The sequence below is a fragment of the Balaenoptera physalus genome, assembly GCF_965194825.1.
Source record: "Balaenoptera physalus genome assembly, chromosome: 1".
NCBI lineage: Eukaryota > Metazoa > Chordata > Mammalia > Artiodactyla > Balaenopteridae > Balaenoptera > Balaenoptera physalus.
This window is the reverse complement of record NC_138882.1, coordinates 25,905,289-25,926,937: the sequence shown is the minus strand read 5'-3', so window position 1 is coordinate 25,926,937 and position 21,649 is coordinate 25,905,289. Positions and strand designations below refer to the sequence as shown.

The window sequence follows — 21,649 nt, the reverse complement described above, 5'->3', positions numbered from 1 at the left end:
TACATAGACGGTACACGGTATCCTCAGTTTCTAGTTCAGCGTTTGAGCCACAACAAACAATCAAAACTCTGCTGAAGGGGTCAATTGTTAACAGTTATCTTAAGATTCAACTACTCCATTGAAAATCAAAGATAGGCCAATTGCTAAAGGTCCCAGAATGAGTATAATCTATAAATTGTTTAACGACTGGTGTTTCTGTAAAGTTATATAAATACAATTATACATAAAAGCATGTAAAATGCAGAGTTCATTCAGAACTGGCAATTTGTTTGCTTATGATCTATTGTTTCTGAGGGGCAAAAAGTACATTATTAAAAATACATAGCACATGTCTATATTCACCAAACTGCACTGATTTAAAAAATTAACTTGACAATACGTTTTTCTTGTCAATTTTTTTATTGTGCTATTTGCTCAAACGAGTGAAATGAAGTGTTTTCTGAATTATGTTTAGATCTTTAAATTACCCATTTAACAAGTTAATTTAAATAAATTTAATATTCGGTAAATGACAAGCAGCTTAAATACAAGTTTGATAATTATTATTAAAAAAATTAATAAAGTGAAAGTCATAGTCAAACTTTCAACAAGGCAATGTAACATTTATCACTAACCTGACTAAAAGGCCGCACTCGTACTGCCACTTTCACACTGTCAATACTTGGCATAGGCATTTTCATCATTTTCCCATTATTCGTATTGTTATTTGGTAGAAAAATAATGTAGAAAGTACACTGCTTATGCTTCACACTGAAACACTGAAAGCTTAGCCAACAGAAGCAGTCTGTTTCTAGACAATCAATTATTAATGGAGCATTCATTACACACTATCAATTACCTGTTATAATTTTACAATACTTATTCATCATCGATGAATTTTATAGCCCACATCAAGTATCACCACTTAATTGCACACAGTCACATTGCAGAGAACAGTGGTGTTTCTTTTCCTTTTTCCACATTTACTCACACTCTTTACCCATCCTCAATATTCTGTGCCTGAGGTCCTATGAGAATTTGTCATTTAAAAACCTGAATATCAAGGGATTTCTGCGATTCAGTAGCAAGCTCCTTCACAGCAAGAATATTTATAAAATTTGATCAGACTTCTCATTCTGTGAATATCGGGCACATACAAGGTGCACTGAATAGCCACGAAACAGATGTGTTTTACATTTCCTTTCTGACTACTCAAACCCTTTTAAGAAGTTGCTAGTGAGCAGTGAACCGGTCAGTCTAACCTGGATAATCAGTCTCTGAATAATTAAGAGACTTTAAGGATAACAGCCTTTAAGCTTGCTGAACAAGAAATGCCAACATTATATTTAACCAATGCATTACTTGGAAAATTACTAATTTGAGGTAGAATGCACAAAATATGTTAAACTACAAAAAAGTGGCAAAATTACATGCCCATAATTCAATTTCAACACAGTAACAGCCTTCCCAATTTATGATTAGAAATCTTAATCACAGAAGCAAAGTGCATACATTATAAAACAGCAACTTAAAAAAAAAACAGTTCAATCATCTTCATTTTAAAATTGGTCTAATACTTTTAACCACAGAGAAAGAAAATGGAACCAATACCTACTAGCATATAAAATCATTATTAAAACAGAAATCACCTCTCAAAAATCTAACAGACACACAGACTACTGCGAAGTATACACTTTATTTAACATTCCAATAATAAGCCATATTTACATATTATATAAATGTATGAAGTCTTAATATAAAATAGAAAAAACTGCCTGGACTAAAAGAATCACACTCCATATGGAGTTACTTTACTTGTTGAAGACATTCTGTTTACAAAAATTTACAATAATTTATATAAATTATTTTCTTCCAAATTAGATGATTTTTAATAATCCACACAATTCTGACGACTTTACAAATAGGTGTACATTAAAAACTGGAAAAAAATTACAGCATTTTTCTGCGTAGAACTTGCTTTGGAAAAGAAGACAATTTCTTCCTGCTCCTTCCAAGACTTTTTCCTGTTACTTCTACAGTCTTTCTCGGTTTGCTCTTTACTCCATCAATTGGGCTTGCCAAGGGGGAAATCAGCTTAATTTCCACTGGAGGAGGTGACCAACTTTCTTTTTCTGTGTTTCTGAAATAAAGATTTAAGTAACAATAAACATGTTATAATATAAAATGTAATTGGCTTCCCAATATATTGAAAGAAACCTTAGGGATTAGTCTTTTCTAGTGCTTTATTTTATAAAGGAGAAGTGAAATAAAACTTCAGTCAAATAAACTAATCAGAGGCAGAGTTAAGGTTTCACATGACAGAAATTTTCTTTATGATTGGAATACTCAAAACAATTACTGCTGAATTTTCATTTAAATGTTTCATATGTATTTATAAATACTGCTGGGTTACAAGGAGGGGTCAAGTACCAGTAGCCAGTCCATGGAATGAGAGCCCAGCAGGCCCATAATGAGTTGTATGAGAAATGGCAATTCCCAAATACCAGCAATTAGCAACTGTGTATATATTTTCATAATATGAAGTAGTTTTCCACATATGCACAAAGCCAATTTATATGTAGTGTTATTATAGTCAAAAGCTCTTGTTAAATCAGTTTTTAAAGTAAGATAAAATGGATTATTTTGTACTTTTATGAAATTCAACTTAAGCAAAATATATCTGAAATGGAGTAATTTCCCCATGGATGAAATTTTAATTGCTAATAGTGAAATAATCACAGGATTTTTAAAAGTTTTTAACGATTTTTACTGATAGTTATCTATCTTTACTAAGGAAAAGGTGAAACATTCCACTCCCCTCCCCCAGCTCATTGTAAAAACAAAGATTCAGTGGGTATTCAACTACCCCCACCCTGCTACCCTTCTTTTTTTCTTTTTAATTAATTTTTATTGGAGTATAGTTGCTTTACAATGTTGTTAGCTTCTACTGCAGAGCAAAATAAATCAGCCATACATCAATCCCAATCTCCCAATTCCTCCCACTCCCCCCCTTTCCCCCTTGGTGTCCATACATTTGTTCTCTACATCTGTGTCTCTATTTCTGCTTGGCAATTAAGGTCATCTATATCATTTTCCTAGATTCCACATACATGTGTTAATATACGATATTTGTTTTTCTCTTTCTGACTTACTTCACTCTGTATGACAGACTCCAGGTCCATCCACCTCACTACAAATAACTCAATTTCATTTCTTTTTATGGCTGAGTAATATTCTGTTGTATATATGTACCACATCTTCTTTATCCATTCCTCTGTTGATGTGCATTTAGGTTGCCTCCATGACCTGCCTATTGTAAATAGTGCTGCAATGAACATTGGGGTGCGTGTGTCTTTTTGAATTATGGTTTTCTCTGGGTATATGGCCCAGTGGTGGGATTGCTGGGTCATATGTAGTTCTTTTTTAGTTTTTTAAGGAACCTCCACACCGTCTTCCATAGTGGCTGTATCAATTTACATTCCCACCAACAGTGTAAGAGGGTTCCCTTTTCTCCACACCCTCTCCAGCATTTATTGTTTGTAGGTTTTTTGATGACGGCCATTCTGACTGGTGTGAGGTGATAACCCTTCTTTAAAAAGGATGAATGAATGGGCTTTCATGCTATATAAGAAAGCCACCTTCTGCAGTGAAATCTAACAATTACACAGAGCCAGTGCATATAAATGCCCCTAAAAATTACCCTTTTCTGATGAGCTTAATTTCTCTTTTTAAGTTGAGTCTTCTCTAATTTTAAGAAACAAAACAGAAAAAAAATAACAGCATAGAAAAGTCTTACTTGCTTGCTTGTTTTGTTTTTGCAGTCCTGGTTCTTTTCACTTGTTGCTTTCCCACAGTTTCAATTGATTGAGCATCATCTTCCTATGGGTTAAAAATTTTAAAAGATGAACCTTAAGTAATTAAACAATTGAAATCTAAGCTAAAAAGTTCCATCCTGAGTCAAGGAATATAGCCAGACAGTGCTAAATGAATTTAAACTTAACAAATATCAAATGAACTCCTTATATTTTTTGGTAGAAACCTTGGTCATCTAGGACAGCTCATTATCCCTTATCCCCACACATTGTTATCTCCAAGTCTTATCAACTTTATTCTGGAATGTTTCCATTGTCCCCTGCCCTTTTGTTCTATTGACTCTGTCCAAATCCAGGCTCTCTCGGCATAAGAATTAGGCCACCAGTGACCATCTTTCCTCCCTAGAATTCCCTTTTCACCGGAACTACTCAGAGCATGCACACGGCTATTCGCTAGTTTGTGAACAGCCCCACCCCCTTCCTCATGCATCGCCAGGCTCCTGCGCCTTTGCGTCTGCTGTCTCCTCTTCCAGCAGTGCCCGTCTCCTTTACCTACAGGGTCTACAGGGTTATCTGGGTATAAATGATTCTTATCATGCTGTGAAATAATTATCTGTATTTTTGCCTCTTCAATTAAACTGAACTCCTGAAAAACAAGGAATCTGCCTGAATTATTTTTGTGCCTTTTTCCTTGCATAGTAACTGGCTCACAGCAGATAATTCAAGACATGCTTATGAATTAAGACTGGTAAATATAAGGGTCTCATGCTCGCATTCAATCCCTGAACTATTTTTATTTTAGAGTTACATGCAACTAGTCAGCTCTGAAACACTCTCTCTCCAAGTGTGGTCTGTAGATGACACTCCAGGGGGTCAGGGACCTACATTTTAAATAAATACACCCAGATAATTATGGTGGGACACTACAATTTAAAAACCCTTCCCCTAATAGGTAATTTAAACTGCAGCTGCCAATAATAAACCATGAGTAACATACCAATCTGTCTTAAAGGTAGTATCCCCAAAAGTGCAGAAAAGACAATTTTGGACTTACAGTATAAATGTCTGCTCTTTTTAAAAGAAGTTTATCTAGGAAGCATTGCTTAAAAAAATAAAAAGCATGTTTAAATACACATACAAATAAAATCATGCATTTCTTACCAGTTCATCTACAAGTTTGGATGTATTAGATGTGTTTTTCCGCCTGGTCCTTAAAGTAGGAGGTGAGAAGACAAATTGAGAAGGTAAATCCGAAACTAATTCTTGCAGCTGCACAGGAGCCTCTATTTTTTTAGCTAAAGAAAGGTAGAAAGAAAGAACAAAACACTGTATATCTATTCATATATATATCTATTTTATATATATAGACATATAAATTCAACTTGCAACAAAAAGCAAGATCTGTGAAGTGCAGTTAAGGGCAATAACGCAAAGCACAATAAAAAGAGGTATGGCATATTTGAAGGTTTGAAATATGGTATGGCAAAATGAAGGTTTGTGTCAAGTCTATCTGTGCCATTTTTCCAATAGCATTTGTTCACCTCATGTCTCTGTGTCATATTTTTGGTAATTCTCCCAATATTTCAAACTTTCTCATTATTATTATATTTGTTACAGTAATCAGTGACCTTTGATGTTACTATCGCAAAAAGATTAGGCTCGCTTAAAGCTCAGATGATGGTTAGCATTTTTTAGCAATAAAGTATTTTATAATTGAAGTATGAACATTTAAAAAATACTATTGCACACTTAAAAGACTACAGTATAGTGTAAACGTAACTTTTACATGCACTGGGAAACCAAAAAATTTGCATGACCTGCTTTATCGTGATATTTGCTTTACTGTGATAGTAAGGAACCTAATCTGCAAATATCTCCCAGGTATGCCTGCCCTGTGTAACCTGAGCTACTTTGCTTCATAATTCCTACTTTTCCAGAGGCAAGGTTTTTATTTTAAAAAGCAATTTTATTTACAAAGAAGAGACTCAAACCCTCTTTCCTTTCAGCTTATTCTGAGCCAGTTGTTCCATGCAAGGGGAACAATAGGAAAGTCCACAGCATAAAAGAAAAATAGCAAGCAGAGAAAGTAACAATATAGAAAAACAGGCCGATAGAAAGATTTTCCATAGACAAATAGAAATGGTTTAATTAAGAATTACTTGAAAGTGTATGTAATTAAAAATATTTATCACACACTTCATCTCAGATTTTTTCCCTGTTTTTTACTATAGGGTCTCCATATTAATGGCAGTTAGCAATGTAATTATGGAAGTGGCATGGTGCAGTTGAACCAGTCTGCCAGAAATTAAATCCTAGCTTCTGGATTTATTAGCTGTGGGACAAAAAGCAAGTTACCTAAACCTCTCTGTGCCTCAGTTTCTATAAAATGAGATTCAAAATGGCACCTTTAAAGTTACTGTGGAGATTAAAGATTAGAATAATGTTAGTGCTTTACGGCTGTTTGCATGTTATAATGTTATTATTTCAAGAATATAATTTACAAATCTTTGGAATAAAATTCCCAAATTATAGTTCAATGATATTTCACCTACTGGGACAATCAAGAGTTCTGTAAGATGTCAAATTCTGTAAAGCATGTGATTTTTAACAAAAGAAAAAAGGGGTGAGGGTCAGAAATAAAAGTCATCTCCGCTCCCAGCTGATAAGTGGCATAAGTGGCACTGGTGGTTAACTCCTCTCTTTTGCAGTTAAGATACAGACAAACAAATCTATGCTCTGTGAAAATGATACATTCTATTTTTCTTTTTCCAGGCTACCAGGAACAAGAGCTTCTTTGGCTTTTCAAAGACCAGCTCGTATTTTTCACCTACAGTTCCCCACTGCACCCAAAGGAATAAAGAAGGAAATACGAAAATACGTTATCACGTGTAAAAATGTTCAGCCCCACCATTCCTTCCATACGCTTCTATCAGCCAGACAAGACTTTATTATACTTTCAATTCCTTGCGTACTTCGGTAAGCTTTCTGAGGGTAAGTTTTGGTGGCCAATGCTACTTAAGGCCTAAGAAGTTCGAAAGTCCTATAGATTCAAACCCAATAACGTACTGGTAAACAGCTTTCTGGGAAGGAAAAGACAACAACAACAAAAAAACCCGCAACTCTGATTTATAGCATTTGCTTATTTCTGTGCTATAAATGTTCCATGGCTGGCTCACAAAATTCCTGAATACTTAACAATTGGCTCTCACTAGCCGGCAGGAATCGGCTCCAAGACATCACTATTTATTCATTACCTGGTGACGTGGGTGCTCAGTTTCACTGAATTTCAATTTCCTCATTGTGGAAAGAAGGAATAATAGTACCTGTACTACACTGGGTTATACTGAGAATCAAATGAACTGGTGAATGTATACCCTAGTATAGCCTCAGGTATACAGCAAACCCTTCTTAAATATCTGCTGCTGAGTAATGGAATTTGAGAAAATCTATTGAAATGTAAAGCCTTACATTCTTTTTAGTTAGTGATTCTACGATATCTGTTTCTTTGACATGTTTCAATTAAATAGAGGATGGCCTCCGGCTTTCTAATCATATAATATTTCTGTATCCACTCTTCTCTGTACCTCCCACCCCTCCCTGAAGGAGTTTTTTTTTAAAAAATGCAAGTTAAATAGGCACAAGGGACAGAAGGTATTGTAAGAGTGTAGAAACTATAATCTGAGGGCAAAATAAGAAAGGAAACTAACGATGGTGTTAATTGCTTTGTTAAAGTAGTGAACACTCAATACTCACAAGAACCCTACGTAGTAGGCATTATTACCCACATTGTAAAGATGAGAAAACAAGATTCAGAAAGGTTAAATGATTTTCTGCCCAGTTAGTTAGTGGCAGAAGTGAGAAATCTCAGTCCCAAATTTCTTATCACCTCTAACCTCATACTAGAAGATGCTTATTGTTAATACCAGAAAATCTGAAGACAATTCAAATACCTGGCAGGAGAATGCTTGAGTGATCTGCGGCACATAAGTGAGATGAAATGCCACACGTGGACTCTATCAATGTGTAAAAAACAAACAAAAAAAATACAAAACCACGAACACTCAGGGTTTTGAGGAAAAATGCTCAAGAAATAAGTAGGAGGTGGTGGGAGCAGTATATATATCTATACACAAACCGTAGTTTGTTGGGTTTTATAAAAAACAAACTATATATTTAACTAGAAGGATATAAAAGAAAATGTGAACAGTGGTTACTGGTCCTCTAGTTGACTAGATTAAATACTTTTAATTTCTAATTTTCTGTGGCAGGCATATATTGTTTTTATTACAGAAAAAAGTTATAGGTAACATGTATACAGATGACGACTATGTAAAGATAACAAATATCAGAATTATTGAGATGTTTGGCTATGCTCTACCAAAAGAACCCCCAAATTTTGCATTTACTATACTCTAAAAGTCATTAGAAAAGTATAAAAGAATTGTTAATGACATTCTTCTACCACTCACTGTTCTTTTTCATTTTAACTTTTACCTAAAATAGCAGCTTAGTAAAGTCAGCTAAAATCTCACATTTGGTCATTTCATTTTCCTCCATGCCAAGTATAAGCATAACCACACTTTCCCAACAGCAAGAAGAAACTGGATTATACAGTACTACCAAAATCTCCTATAACTACAGATCATTTTTTGGTCAAATGATCAATTCTATGGCAAAGGGCCCTTTCCTGGGCTTGTGCTATGTAAATATAACAACTGGACTTCATGAATACAATATACTTAAAGAGGTTTTTACACAGTGAATGTTGAAGGCAGAAAATTTCAGTTTGCAGATTTTTAAATGACTTATCTTTCTCTTGGCCTTCCCCAAGTCAGGAAGCAACTGTATAGGATGTTCACTAACGCATTTAAAAATGCATGCAACAGTTTAATAAAAAAGTTTAGTAGAACAACAAAGACACCTACTTCACTTACAAGTCCCTGATCTTTATCAGCACCTTTTTAGACCTTTTTCCTTAATTGTCTCCCTCACTGAATTCCCCCCCCCCAAGAAATCTTAATAGCACAGATAATACTGTATATCTGTTTATGTACTTTATGTATATCTCTGCTTTATACATAAAAAAGAGTAAGATATTTTCACCCTTTTGGGAGAGACATCACTCCTGTTGAGAAGGTATGAACTATACCAACCAAACAGTACAATCATTAGCTCATTTATCGCCAGTGAGGGAGGTTGGGCATGTAGCCTTGCCAGTTCATAGACAATAGGGAATATGGATTTAAATAATTTCTGTATTGTAATCAATAGAATTCTACTGCTGTTTCCCTTCAAAACAATTTAAAGTTGTGGACACCAGCTGGGATATGAGCCAAAAATGATGGTTCTATCTGGGGAGAAACCAAAATTAAGTCACATGATATAAGGGCAGAATGAAGAGAAATAATACTATTCTAAAAAATTAAACCTATGTCAAGTGAATTATAGGATTTAAAAAGTCATGGTGAAACAGAAATTCTTGAATCTAAAAATAAACTTTAAAATATAAAATATTTAAATTTTACTATCAAAAGATCAAAATTGGTTTTTGTTTATGTTTTTTGAAGGGGGAGGAATTCCCTGTAACTACAAATCAGTTTTAGAAGAAATAATCCGTAAGTGCCTTAACACAAAATCTAATCATGTTTGAACCAACAGAATTTTTTTTAAACTGAAGACTTTGAATGAGATGAAAATTATGCTTTGAAAAGAAATAAAAGTACCTTTCTCTTTCCTTGGAACCTTTGACACAGGAGGAGAAAATAAAAAAGACTCATTTTTTGGTTCAGAAAGGTCCGGCAACAAGATGGCCTTGCTAGATCTAGTCCTTGTGCTACGGGAAGATTTAGTCAAAGCAACTGTGGCAAGCAATTTTTCTTCTTGGTCATTCGGTTCTTTGTCTGTCATTTCTTCATCTATGCATTTTTCTGATATTGAGCGTAATAAACGTTTTTGGCTTTGGTTTTCAGTCCTTTTTGTAAGCTTCTTCTTAGAGCTCATTGCTGTAACAAGTTCCTCATTTGGCACTAAAACTGATTTTTCTAAAGCTGGTTTTCCAACATCAGTATTTTCACTTTTAGCTGGGGTGTTTCTTGTAGATCTCCTTTGGATGCTGAGACCTTCTCTCTTCTTGAGACTTCTTGCTTCCTTAACAGCCTTAGATTCTACAGCTTCAGATGGATTAATTTTTCTTGGTCTACCACGTTTCCTAGGTGTAGCAGGAGTATCAAATTCCGCTTGAAGAGTCAACTGGGATGAACCAAGTTTGGAATCTTCTGTTACATCTGATGCACTAACTTCTTTCTTTTTAACCCTTTTACTATGTTGAATAGGCAGTTGCTCTTCGATGGACTCCCCATCTTGTTTATATCCTGTATTTTTAGAAGTTTCCAAATTAGCACTTCTCAATTTCCTGGTACTTCTGCTAGGACTTGCTACTTTACTGATTTTCAGATCATTTATAACTTCAACACTTTCCTGATTTTCGACAGATTTTTTAATTCGTTTAGGAGTCCTTTTTGTAACAGATGAAAGCTTAACTTCTTTTCTAAGAGAAGTTTCTTCAGTTGCTGGTTCCAACAGCTGAGATGATTTTAACCTTCTTAATTCCCTACCTGGAGTAACCTGTAATTCTTGTTCCACAGAATTAATATTTTCTAAAATGTCTTGATTAATTTCTTTTTTTCTCCTTCCTCTCCTAGGAGTAATAGAATTTTGAGGTATTTGCTGGTTATGAGATATTCCTTTATCATCAGAACAGACACTTTCAAAAGCCCCCGAAATTTCTTTTGTTTTCCTAGTTCTCTTCGTAACTGAAAGTCCCAGCATCTCAGGAGTAGCAACATCTGCTGACTCTTCCTGTTGTGCCGATTTGACATTCAGGTTTTGGACACGTCCTCTGTTGCGAGTTCTGGAGGAAATCATGTCATTAACCTCGCTGACATTTATAGTCACCGTACTTGTTTCCTGAACAGTCTTAAATGTAGATTTGGCTAACTTGGTGGAACACATTACCTTTTGGCTTATTAAAGGTATGTTTTCTTGAATGGACTGTTCCATTGTATCTGAAGTAATTTCTTTACTTCTTGTGTCTTTAATTACATCTAATAAATTTTCTGCGATTGCTACTTTAATTGGTTCAGGCACATATGGTAATGTCTCTACCCTTTGGGACTCCTGATCACTAGTTATGACAGATGGCAAATTTGCAACATGTCCGTGATTATCATTTTCCCCACTGTATACATGTTTTTCCTCAGTGGCTGCATTAGCTGCTTTAGCTAGCACATTAGATGCTGCAGAATCACCTATCTCTACTTCTCCTTCTTCACCTTCCAAAATCAAGGTAAAGTTGCTCTGTGGCACAAAAAGTTCCCCATCTACTTCAGCAATGTCACACTCAGCAGAGTCTTTGTTATCAGGTAAGTCACAAAACTGTTGCTCAATAGTATCAAAATTGTATCGAAGCTTAAGAGTTCCTGAGGGATACAACTCATTAAATGAAAGATTCCTAGCCTCTTGTCCTGAATCTTGAACTTCAAGCTTTTCATGTTCAATTACCTAAAATGAATTAAAGATAAGAGACTGTTAATGTATACATTTATTTTAACCTAAAGCATAAATTTTTTTCATGACCACCTCTCCCTTGGTGTATGAATTGTTAAACATAAACTACATTTGATATGGCATATACTTATGGGTTTACTTTATAAAATATCCATTTAAGCAATCAGACTTTCTCACTCAGTCAAAATAACTAGATAGAAAAAGATTGAGATTCTGAATGGAATTAAAAGTAGAATTCTACATTTCCCTGGCTAAAAAAAGACAGTCTTAACAAAACCTTAAAAATTATTATGATGCCAACAGTTGTGATAATTAAGGACTTATTCTATTCTCACCCAAGGAAAGAAAAATTAACCGGAGAAAAAGAAACAACCCCCAAACTGTGTTTTAATGATAATCCCCAAATTACCTAACTAACCACACTTTTTCTAAACAGCATGATCCCCATAAGGTTGAAGAAGAATTCACCTACATAAGCTCCCTTGGGCTAGACTCAATCCTCTTCCCTTTGCTGGGGCTGCATAAACCATGAAATTCCTAAGGCTTTCAAGTTCAGTACCTCTCTTGCAAGGGTTTGGTGGAAGAAGGAATGCTCCTTGCATTTACCTTTTGGTAAGGGAAGGGGAGAAAAAGGAGGAGGCAGAGAGTAACAGAGAGATCTCCTGACCAAGAAGGTAGAACATTACCACCCACCTAAACAATGACATTTTCCCACTCCCCAAACATTCAGTGAAATGAAAGACTGGAAATACCCAGAAATGAGGATTCCCATTTACATCATGCCCACAAATTGTGTTAGCTCCCCAGCTGAAGGAACAGGGACTTTATCCATCTAACTCACAGTGAGAATACTCATGAAATTGAATATGGATAACCATGACATTTCTGAGTTAAGCCTCCCAAATATTATACAATCACATCTCTATAAATAATTAGAAGAGGTGATTTTTCTTCATCTTAAATTCATGTATCATATAAAAGTTGCCTGTTGATAATAAAAGAGATTTGGTGGAATTTTAGGAAATGTAAGTCATATTAAATACCAAAAAAACCCCCCCCACATAAAAAAGCCCCCACCTTTCTGGAGTGTCTAAGAAGTTAACCCCCAGCCAGCAGAACAGCATTTTCCCACAAGTATGAATGGGGGGGGTGGTGGGGTGGTGGGTGGGAAAGAACCCTAGTTAACTGTACTCAATTATTCTCAAATATACGCTCTGGATAGTTTCGATGTCATACATGTCTCTAGAGTAACCAATATCTGTTTTCTTATGGCTAAAAGAACTTTCATTTGAACCGGATACTGAGCAAAAATTAAATTATTAAAATTGTGACTTCTTTAACACAGCCTTTTGGTTTTCATGAAAAACAATTTCTTACTTAAAGGATGTGCTCTATAATTCCACAATATATTTATATACTTTTTTGAACACAGATTTTTATAAAGAGGTTTTCATATAGCAGTCAAATAAATGAATACATTAGATTTGAACTATGGTTTGAAACCTAACTAAACCAAAACTGAAAGACTGACAAAGAAATAAAAAATTATTTTTTTTACATGAATTTCTTGAGTATCAGGAGAATCATCAGAAACTGGAGGCTTTTCTTCTGGTAAGTCAACACTTGCTTTTAGTACATCAACTTCTATTTCATGATCTTCTTTTAAGTTCAGTGCTGTTTCCTGGTCAAGCCTATGTTCAGAGATAATAGGGCCTTCAGAGGTAACAAGCCCAGAGCTTCCACTATCACCAAGAACATCAGCCATAGCTGAAAGAAAAATGAGAGTTAATCTTCCATATTTTAAGCTAAAAACAGAAAAAGATATATACACAACTGGGGAAGCAAACAGAAGGGAAAAGGCTGCATTGCACTTAATGTTTCCTTGAAAAACTGTCATAGTGCCAAAAAATTTCTAACATCTTAAAAGAGGAAAAGCCTATGAGGATTTACATGTCACTCCTGTTTCATCAGTATCCAATCACTCAGTTTAAACAATACATATTTGCTTTCTACAAAAATAAAACACAGAAGATAAATTTTACATTTAAAAATGACAACTTTGGTTTTTCTCAACTAGAATATAATTCTTGCCCTTACTGTGAAACTTCAATATGATGATAAACTGCTCGAGGAGCTCAGATGTTTGTTCCTTATTAATCTGAAAATTATGTTCACCAGGTGACTACTAGACAACCAGCTATCCTTGTTGAGCCATTACAGAATTACATGAGGGACATGCAATCTGGGCTTTGATCTGGCTGTGAAAAGGACTAGATATTTCCCTTTTGGCAGAAAGCATCCAAATGGCCACATAGTCTACCACTTAAATAAACTGGGGTGGGGGGGATCATAAAGAAAAATTTCTCCTTCTTTCACCTTCCTCTTTAAACAACCTTTATTGGCGAAAACAATAAAATATTAAAAATCTGTGCACACTCCTTGACCCAGCAAGGCCATGTTTAGGAATCTGCTCAAAAGAAACACTGACACAGACTGTGCAAAGATGCATACACAATAATATTCATTGCAGAAATGAGATAGCAAAACAAACAAAAATGGTCATCAGTTCAAATTGTTCACCAATCAGCAATTAGTTAAGCATACCACAGAACATCCATACTATGAAATACTATTACAGCCACTAAAAAGAACAGAATTAATCTGTACTAATGACATGGGAAAATATCTTAAATATACTGTTAAGTGAAAAAGAAAGTTGTTTTTGATTATAATAAATTTAATTGTTAATAATTTATAATAGCTAACATTTATTGAGCTTTTATTAACAGTGAAAGCTATTAAATTTTATAGACAAAGAAACAGAGGTATAGCTCATAGTCTTATACATAGTAAGTGCAGAACAGGGTTATGAACCCAAGCAGTCTGTTTAAATCCTTGGTATTCTCTATCCACCGCACTTACCTCCTCTTTCAACATATTGGGGAAAAATGCACAGGAAAAAAGCTCAGGGAAAAGACACTTTCTTAATAATAGATTCTTAAACTGGGTAACCGGGTTATGCGGATTTTTACTTTATATGTGAGACTATGATTTCCTGATTATTTTACAGTAAATACATATTACATTCTTAATGGGGGGCGGGGTGGGGGAGAACAGGTCTACTCAAGCTTGTCCTAAGCCCTATTCATAATTTGACAGGCAGAAGGATATAACGGTTAAGAGTGTGAGTTCTAGAGTCAGACAGTGTCAACATCGTATGTGAAATGCTTAGACAAGTTCTAGACACAGGCATTCAAGGTGTCTGCTTTCCCTAAACCCAACTGTGAGTTCAATGAAGAAAATATATCTTCCTCATCTCTGTATAGCCAGGGTCTAACTGAGAGGAGGCACTCAAAAAAAAAAAAAAATACAAAACAAATTCCATGTATCTGTTCATTTTCCCTGGAGCAAATTCAGTCATTTGAGATTATTTTCTAATAATAATAAGCCAATCTTGGCTATATGTTACCACAAACACAGAATAAATACGGAAGTTTCCCTGTATATATAACTGAATCTCAGAAGATCAAAAAGCAGGTGTGCAGCCTGGCTGGGGACTGGTAATTTACTTTGCTCTTCTTTAAATATGTCCACAAAAACCATTCTAAGACTTCCACTATGAGAACCATAGAGTGTTTTATAAGCAACCCACTGTTTGGTAGCTGACACACCTCCTCAGAATTCTATTTTTAGCTGGGGAAACAACTGGAGAATAACTGAGATAAGAAAGTCTGATTATCCAGATTCTTTTGTCCTAAGAATAGAACACTCTTTAGACACAACACTAAAATGAAATAATTCTAAAGTCAAAATAATACATACATTTATTGTTACCTGCTCTAATTGTAGCGGTACAGGTTTCAACAGATACTAGTCCTTCGTCTAAAACAGGTATCTTGGACTTCGGGGTGAGGATTTTCCTTTAGAAATAGAAATATATACTTTAGTGTGTAAGAAGATTTCATCTGCTCTAACCTGCTTTACCCAATTCTTACTTTTCATTTTGTTCATGAAAACTGAGTTTCAGAGAAAATATCATGCAACTTCATCCAGAATAATACTAAATAATTTACAAGTGAATTTAGAAACAAGTAATGCTGTATTTGTTTTTCCTATTTTCTAATTTTTTGTTGTTGAATACAATGGCATGACCTTAAACTACAAATAAAATGATTTTAAAATGCTGGTCAGTATAAATTACACTTAGGCCAATTTTTAATTATCTGCGGCCATATTCTTCAAATAAATCTATCAAATATTATGGACATTTCCCCCTTATACTCAGTAGAATCAGATTCAATATTTTTTTTTTTTTTAATAAATTTATTTATTTATTTTGGGTGTGTTGGGTCTTCGTTTCTGTGCGAGGGCTTTCTCTAGTTCCGGCGAGCGGGGGCCACTCTTCATCGCGGTGTGCAGGCCTCTCACTGTCGCGGCCTCTCCCATTGCGGAGCACAGGCTCCAGACGCGCAGGCTCAGTAGTTGTGGCTCACGGGCCTAGCCACTCTGCGGCATGTGGGATCCTCCCAGACCAGGGCTCGAACCCGTGTCCCCTGCATTGGCAGGCAGACTCTCAACCACCACGCCACCAGGGAAGCCCCAGATTCAATATTTTAATGCTAACTGGAAAGCACATGATAAATGACTCAAAATCGGAGACCAGTGTGACCTGCATTAATCCACTTGATAAGTGTTCTGGAAAGATGTTGACAGTGGTCCCTTTCTATTCTGAGCTGGCCTTTCCCTAAAGCCAACTACAGCATGCTGATTTTTTAAACTGGACAAACTGTAAAGTAAATTCAAGAAAAAGTATGTAATTGGAATATACACACATTTATTTGTAGGTATATATGTAAGACTTACCTCAATCACAATATTTATAGTAAGGATAACTAAGAACCCACAACCAAATAAGTTTACATTTAAAAAGGAACTAGCTTGCCAAGGATGGTGAATATTCACCTAGATTGTTACTGATGACCACAAAGTTTCTGGTCAAGTGAATACTCTTTTGATTTGCCATTGTTGTAATTATCCATCAAACCCATTAAAATAAATATTAGTTTTCATTAAAATTTTAAAAACCTTAGAATTAAACAACAAAACAATCTTGATAATCCTTTTGTACTGTTTCTCCCTCTTTTTCCATGAAGGCCTGGCAAAGATCACAGTTAATCAGGATTTCTCTTCTCAGAAGTGAAGCATCTGATTGAGTTCAATGTATGAGAGGTGACTATTATGACACTGATTTTTCTGGGTGGTTTGTGAAGTCACTCTCAAGACTCATAAAGTAATGAACCATTTACAACGCCATAAATTATCACATTTTATGTGGGCTAATCTTAGTAAATTACCCTTACTACTTCTTGATAACTGAAGCTGCAACTTTTTTGGTATTCTCTACCACAGCGGTCCCCAACCTTTTTGGCACCAGGGACCAGTTTCGTGGAAGACAATTTTTCCACGGATGAGGGGGGCTGGTTCAGGCAGTAATGTGAGCGATGGGGAGCGACAGATGAAGCTTCACTTGCTCGCCCACCACTCACCTCCTGCTGTGCGGCCCGGTTCCTAACCGGTACCGGTCCGCAGCCCGGGGGTTGGAGACCCCTGCTCTGCAACAGTGTTACTCAAAGTGCTGATATACAATGTGTCCAGTCTTGCAATGAGATAAGGAGTTTATGCCAGAAGGTCAATCAATTACTTCAATGATTAGCTCAGCTGACTTTCAAAAAAGGCTACTGATATATATTCTAACAGAAGCTGCTATCTTGTTGTAGACCATAAACTGGGAACTGGCATCAATCTTATTAGACTGCACTTTAAGTAGGACTGCCATACATCATCTAGTACACTGGCTAAATGTGTTAAGTGCTAAATGAAACGGAATAATTGGGAGCATAACAGTTCAAGCAGTCACTGAAAAACAAAAACTGCCAGAGTCTTGTATCAATCAAATGGCAGGGAACACTACTGCCTCTGAACCATCTCCCTTACGCTCTGCCTTGGTGCTATAGGATACATACCTGATCACCCTGAAACCACTGAAAATGGGAGAGCACGGACGGATGTGTGGCTCTGAGTGACACTTTTGGTTTTCAACAAAAATAGAATCACCAAAGAATATTAAAGAGTTCTGTCTCAATTTATCATGTCTCTATATATTCAGGAAACATCTGGTATCATTCTCAGATTTCATAATAACTACGAAATAACACACAGTTGTACAAATGAACTTCTTTCATAACAGAAAACATTACCAAAATGGAAATGCCGAAGATCAAAATAAAAGCTAATCTATGCATAGAACAAATATATTTACTACTGCTTCACAGTTTCATTAAACTTTATTAATATTTGAAATTTTCTCTATAAACTTACCCTTCACAGACTGATGGTACACAAAAAGAAGCTTCAACTCCTTGAATGGGGCTTAAGTTATTTAATTCTGAAAGTGCCCCCTGTGCAACTGAGAGATCCTTTGTTTCTGCATCTTCTAAAGTGCCTATAAATCACACAGTTAAGAACATTCATAATTATTTATGTTAAATGTTTAGTGATTACTCACGGTCTTGGCCTATTACTTTTTAATAAGTTGTTGGGTCTGCTTTTTGTACTTTTAGAGTTACTCCATTGGCATCAGACTGCAAGTTCCTTCTAATTCTCTGAGCCTAGGCCAAGAGCCCCCCTCCCAACCCCCTCTCTTTCATCTACCACTCACACTTTTGGCTTAACAGGCACTGTTGCAAGTGTTTTACATTTAACAACTCTCTTAATCCTCAACATCCAAAGAGGTAGTACTATTACTCCCATTTTACAGATGAGAAAACAGAAGCATATGGTTACACTGCTTATCCCAGATCACAAACCTAGCAACTAGCTGAGCTAGTAAGATTCAAATCTAGCTTATTTCACTCTAAAGTCTGTGCTACATAATCCCCTACAAAAACAATAAAAATTTCCATTTGAGACTGTCTAATCATTTTAGGACTAATCAATGAAGATATTGCCATGCACATCCTTGTCGAACATTTACCATTCAAATATTTTAGTGGAACACAGCACATCAAAAGAATAACATAAACTTCTAAACATATGCTATTTATAAAGAGAGTCCTAAATTCTAAGAGCAATTAATAATGTGTATGTTTATTAAATAAAGACATCATAGCCCCAACTTCACCGCATTCACATTTTAAGAAACCTTTAGTTCAGCTTAGGCAGAACGTATTTCCCCAAAGAAACCACTATGACACAGATTTTTATATAAGTATTGGGTTTTACATATTTAAAGTTAGGAATTACCTTTAAATCTATGCAGGGGTAAGAAACATAAAAATAGAGTAAGTTTTCTGATCCACCAATTCTAAGCCAAATCTCTCCCCTTCCTGGTGTTCTACTGGTCCCTTCTACGTTCCCCAGTGTAGCACTTATCAAACTACATTGTACATGCTTGTTTGATATAATCCACTAGGTTCAAAATTGCATGTGGGCAGGTGCTATGTCTACTTATTACTTTATCACTTAACACCTAGCACACACAAAGCCGGAGCCCACCTGTTGCATGTAAATTAGAGGCTCAAAATTTTTTTGACAAATGAATATAAAGACAATAAATTCATGGGTCTTTGGACATTACTTTTCAGTTTCCAGTGATTATTTTGGAGGTAGGGATGGAGAGTAGAATGAACTTCCTGTTTTCTGAGCAGCTTTCTAGAAAGTTGAGGCTGCTGTATGGATAAGTTAATCTAGTCTGTAAAGGCAGTATTATTACTTCTCATAGCTATAGGAAGACTTTAAGTGACACTGATACCCGGCATTTCTTCCTTAACCATTACTGTTCTTTTCCAAATTTCATTTCCAAATGAAAACAGAACACACATTAAGTTCTCCTCTCCTCAAATCTCACACCTACTTATAATGAATATAACAATATAAGTAAGCCATATTTGTAAGTGGAAAGAATTAAGATATGTGTATTATGTCTAGAACCTACTGTGCTGTGATCATATAATTATTTAACCCTGATGCTTCTCTTATGACAGAAAAACCTCTATTACAAATTTTACTGAAGAGTAGCAGTGGCCATTTTGAATATTTGGGATGAGTTCTTACCCATTTGTCTCTCCAGGTCTGGAGGAGTTACTTCCGATTCAAAGGTATCTTTATCACTGTTCTCAGTCTGTTCAGTTAAATTAGTAATTTGTTCAGTGGAAGAGCGTGTCACTGGCTTAGAGGCCATGAAAATACATTCAAAGTCTCCTGGTGATGGAGCATCCTGATACTCCAAGGTAGTCTGGTCTGATCTGGTTGAAGTATTGCTATTTTCTATGCTCACATCCAGTTTCTCCAAACTTTGTGAAGTTGTATCCTGTGACCTCACATTCATTTCTTGATGGTCCTTTTCAGGGCTATTCAGGGGAAAAGATGTTGCCTTATCTTTATTCTTCAGCCATTCAGTTTCTGCTGGAACTGCACATTTATGGAAAGGTGCAGTAATAAATGCTTTTGTTTTGCTGTCATCTGCAGCCTGTTAAGTAAAAGGTTTGGAGAAAAATAATTTTACTAGTAAAAATCAGTCACGTCTAAGCTATCCATCCCAATCATACCCACCCTCTCCACGTTCCATTTTTCTCCAAATTCTTTTCTCCACCAAAATTCACTTATTCTAAATCCATTCTCTTCAGATTGCTGATTAAAAGTTAATGACTGTTAATGGTTCTCTAACTGGTGATAGATCACTATTCCCAAAAGACTAAAACACAGAAGAGGCAAGATGCCCAATAAGCACCAACGAGTTCCTATTAACCTACAGTGGAGCTCTGAAGACATACCCTCCCTAAATAGACAACAAACTACGAACTTAATAAGAGAAGCAGTACAATACAGGTTAAAAAACAAAGAAATTTAAAAAAACAAAACAAAACAATTCTAGTCCCATTTCTACCATCAAATAGCTATTTGGTTATAGATAATTTGACTTGGTGCTTCTAGCCCTATTTTCTTCACCTGTAAGTGACGGGTTTGGCTTAGCCAAGGCCCTAAAGTTGCCTTCTGAACTAATGTCTTCTGATTTTATGACTACCTGCAAGACTGTATATAAAAATCTGTAGTGATACTGTACAAATCAATTTATCTAACTTTTTACTTATAGGAGCTAATATATTCTTATTAAATCCTTTTGTTCCAACTATTATCAAACTTACTCCAGTAGTCCATTTTGTGGTTATGCCTTCTTCCATGAATGAAATTCTAGTTTCTTTAAGTCGTAAAGGAGGAGTAAGAGACCTTCCAGGTGACAAAGAGGGAGACGCTAAAGGTGTTGTTCGAAGACCAGACCTTAGGATGGATTGAGGAGTGAACTCGGCAAATCCAGGGGAAGTAACTGACATAGCCAAAGTCTTAGCTTTCTGTGACAAAGAGCAAATGGAATTCACCATTAGTGTTTGTAAAAGGCACCTACTTAAGGACAGACAGGGCCAAGCGAGTCACAATGATGGCTATATTCTCATCTCCAATAAAAATATCAATAAAAAGTTGTATTACACATTACTGGAAATACAAAATTCTGCTCAGGGCTTTCTATATATAAGGCTATAAAAATAAAACATAAAGCTGCATCCATAATCATTCTAAAGACCTTGGTTATTCCCAGGTTTAAGTTCAACTTTATAAAGTGCTGAGATAAGATAATTTAACTACTGCTTAGAAAACTTTAGTTAGGTGAAAGAGATGATAGTGTGTGATGAACAGAACCTAGTTTAATTATAGCAAGCTAATCTAAATTAGACTGACTTTAAGACTGTTTTAGAAAAAATACAATTGCATCACATGACTCCAATAATAACTGAATTACTTATAAGAATTCTGACTGGTTTACTATAATGAATACAAATAATTAGCATAGGAACTAGTTAGTAGAAATATTGATAATTCCTTCACTTAACCTCTCTTCCAAAGGACTAGTAAACAGATTATTGGATCCTATTAGATTATTAAATTCCATTAGAACTGTTACAAGGTTATATTGAATTTCTTCCTAGACTCATTTTTTTAAAAAAATTAATTAATTAATTAATTTATGGCTGTGTTGGGTCTTCGTTTCTGTGCGAGGGCTTTCTCTAGTTGTGGCAAGCGGGGGCCACTCTTCATCGCGGTGCGCGGGCCTCTCATTATCGCGGCCTCTCTTGTTGCGGAGCACAGGCTCCAGATGCGCAGGCTCAGTAATTGTGGCTCACGGGCCCAGTTGCTCCGCGGCATGTGGGATCTTCCCAGACCAGGGCTCGAACCCGTGT

The 21,649-nt window shown here is 35.7% G+C and overlaps 1 protein-coding gene across 4 annotated transcripts in view; it reads right to left on the bottom strand.

Annotated features, from left to right (window-relative positions):
- Nucleotides 1-479: 479 nt before the first annotated feature.
- The window catches only part of AHCTF1 (AT-hook containing transcription factor 1), an 82,191-nt gene continuing 61,021 nt past the window's right edge, over nt 480-21,649 (bottom strand). For 2 of the 4 annotated variants that reach the window (XM_082469719.1, XM_082469721.1), the window contains 9 exons: nt 20,561-20,764; nt 19,470-19,884; nt 17,736-17,859; nt 15,180-15,277; nt 12,916-13,124; nt 9,515-11,351; nt 4,953-5,086; nt 3,776-3,858; nt 480-2,119 (listed from right to left, as the gene is read on the bottom strand). In XM_082469719.1, the coding sequence (XP_082325845.1) occupies nt 1,930-2,119; nt 3,776-3,858; nt 4,953-5,086; nt 9,515-11,351; nt 12,916-13,124; nt 15,180-15,277; nt 17,736-17,859; nt 19,470-19,884; nt 20,561-20,764 (3,294 nt within the window). In that variant the 3' untranslated portion in view covers nt 480-1,929. The remainder of the gene's footprint in view (nt 2,120-3,775; nt 3,859-4,952; nt 5,087-9,514; nt 11,352-12,915; nt 13,125-15,179; nt 15,278-17,735; nt 17,860-19,469; nt 19,885-20,560; nt 20,765-21,649) is intronic. The other 2 variants (XM_082469720.1, XM_082469722.1) reach the window with 2 other exon arrangements.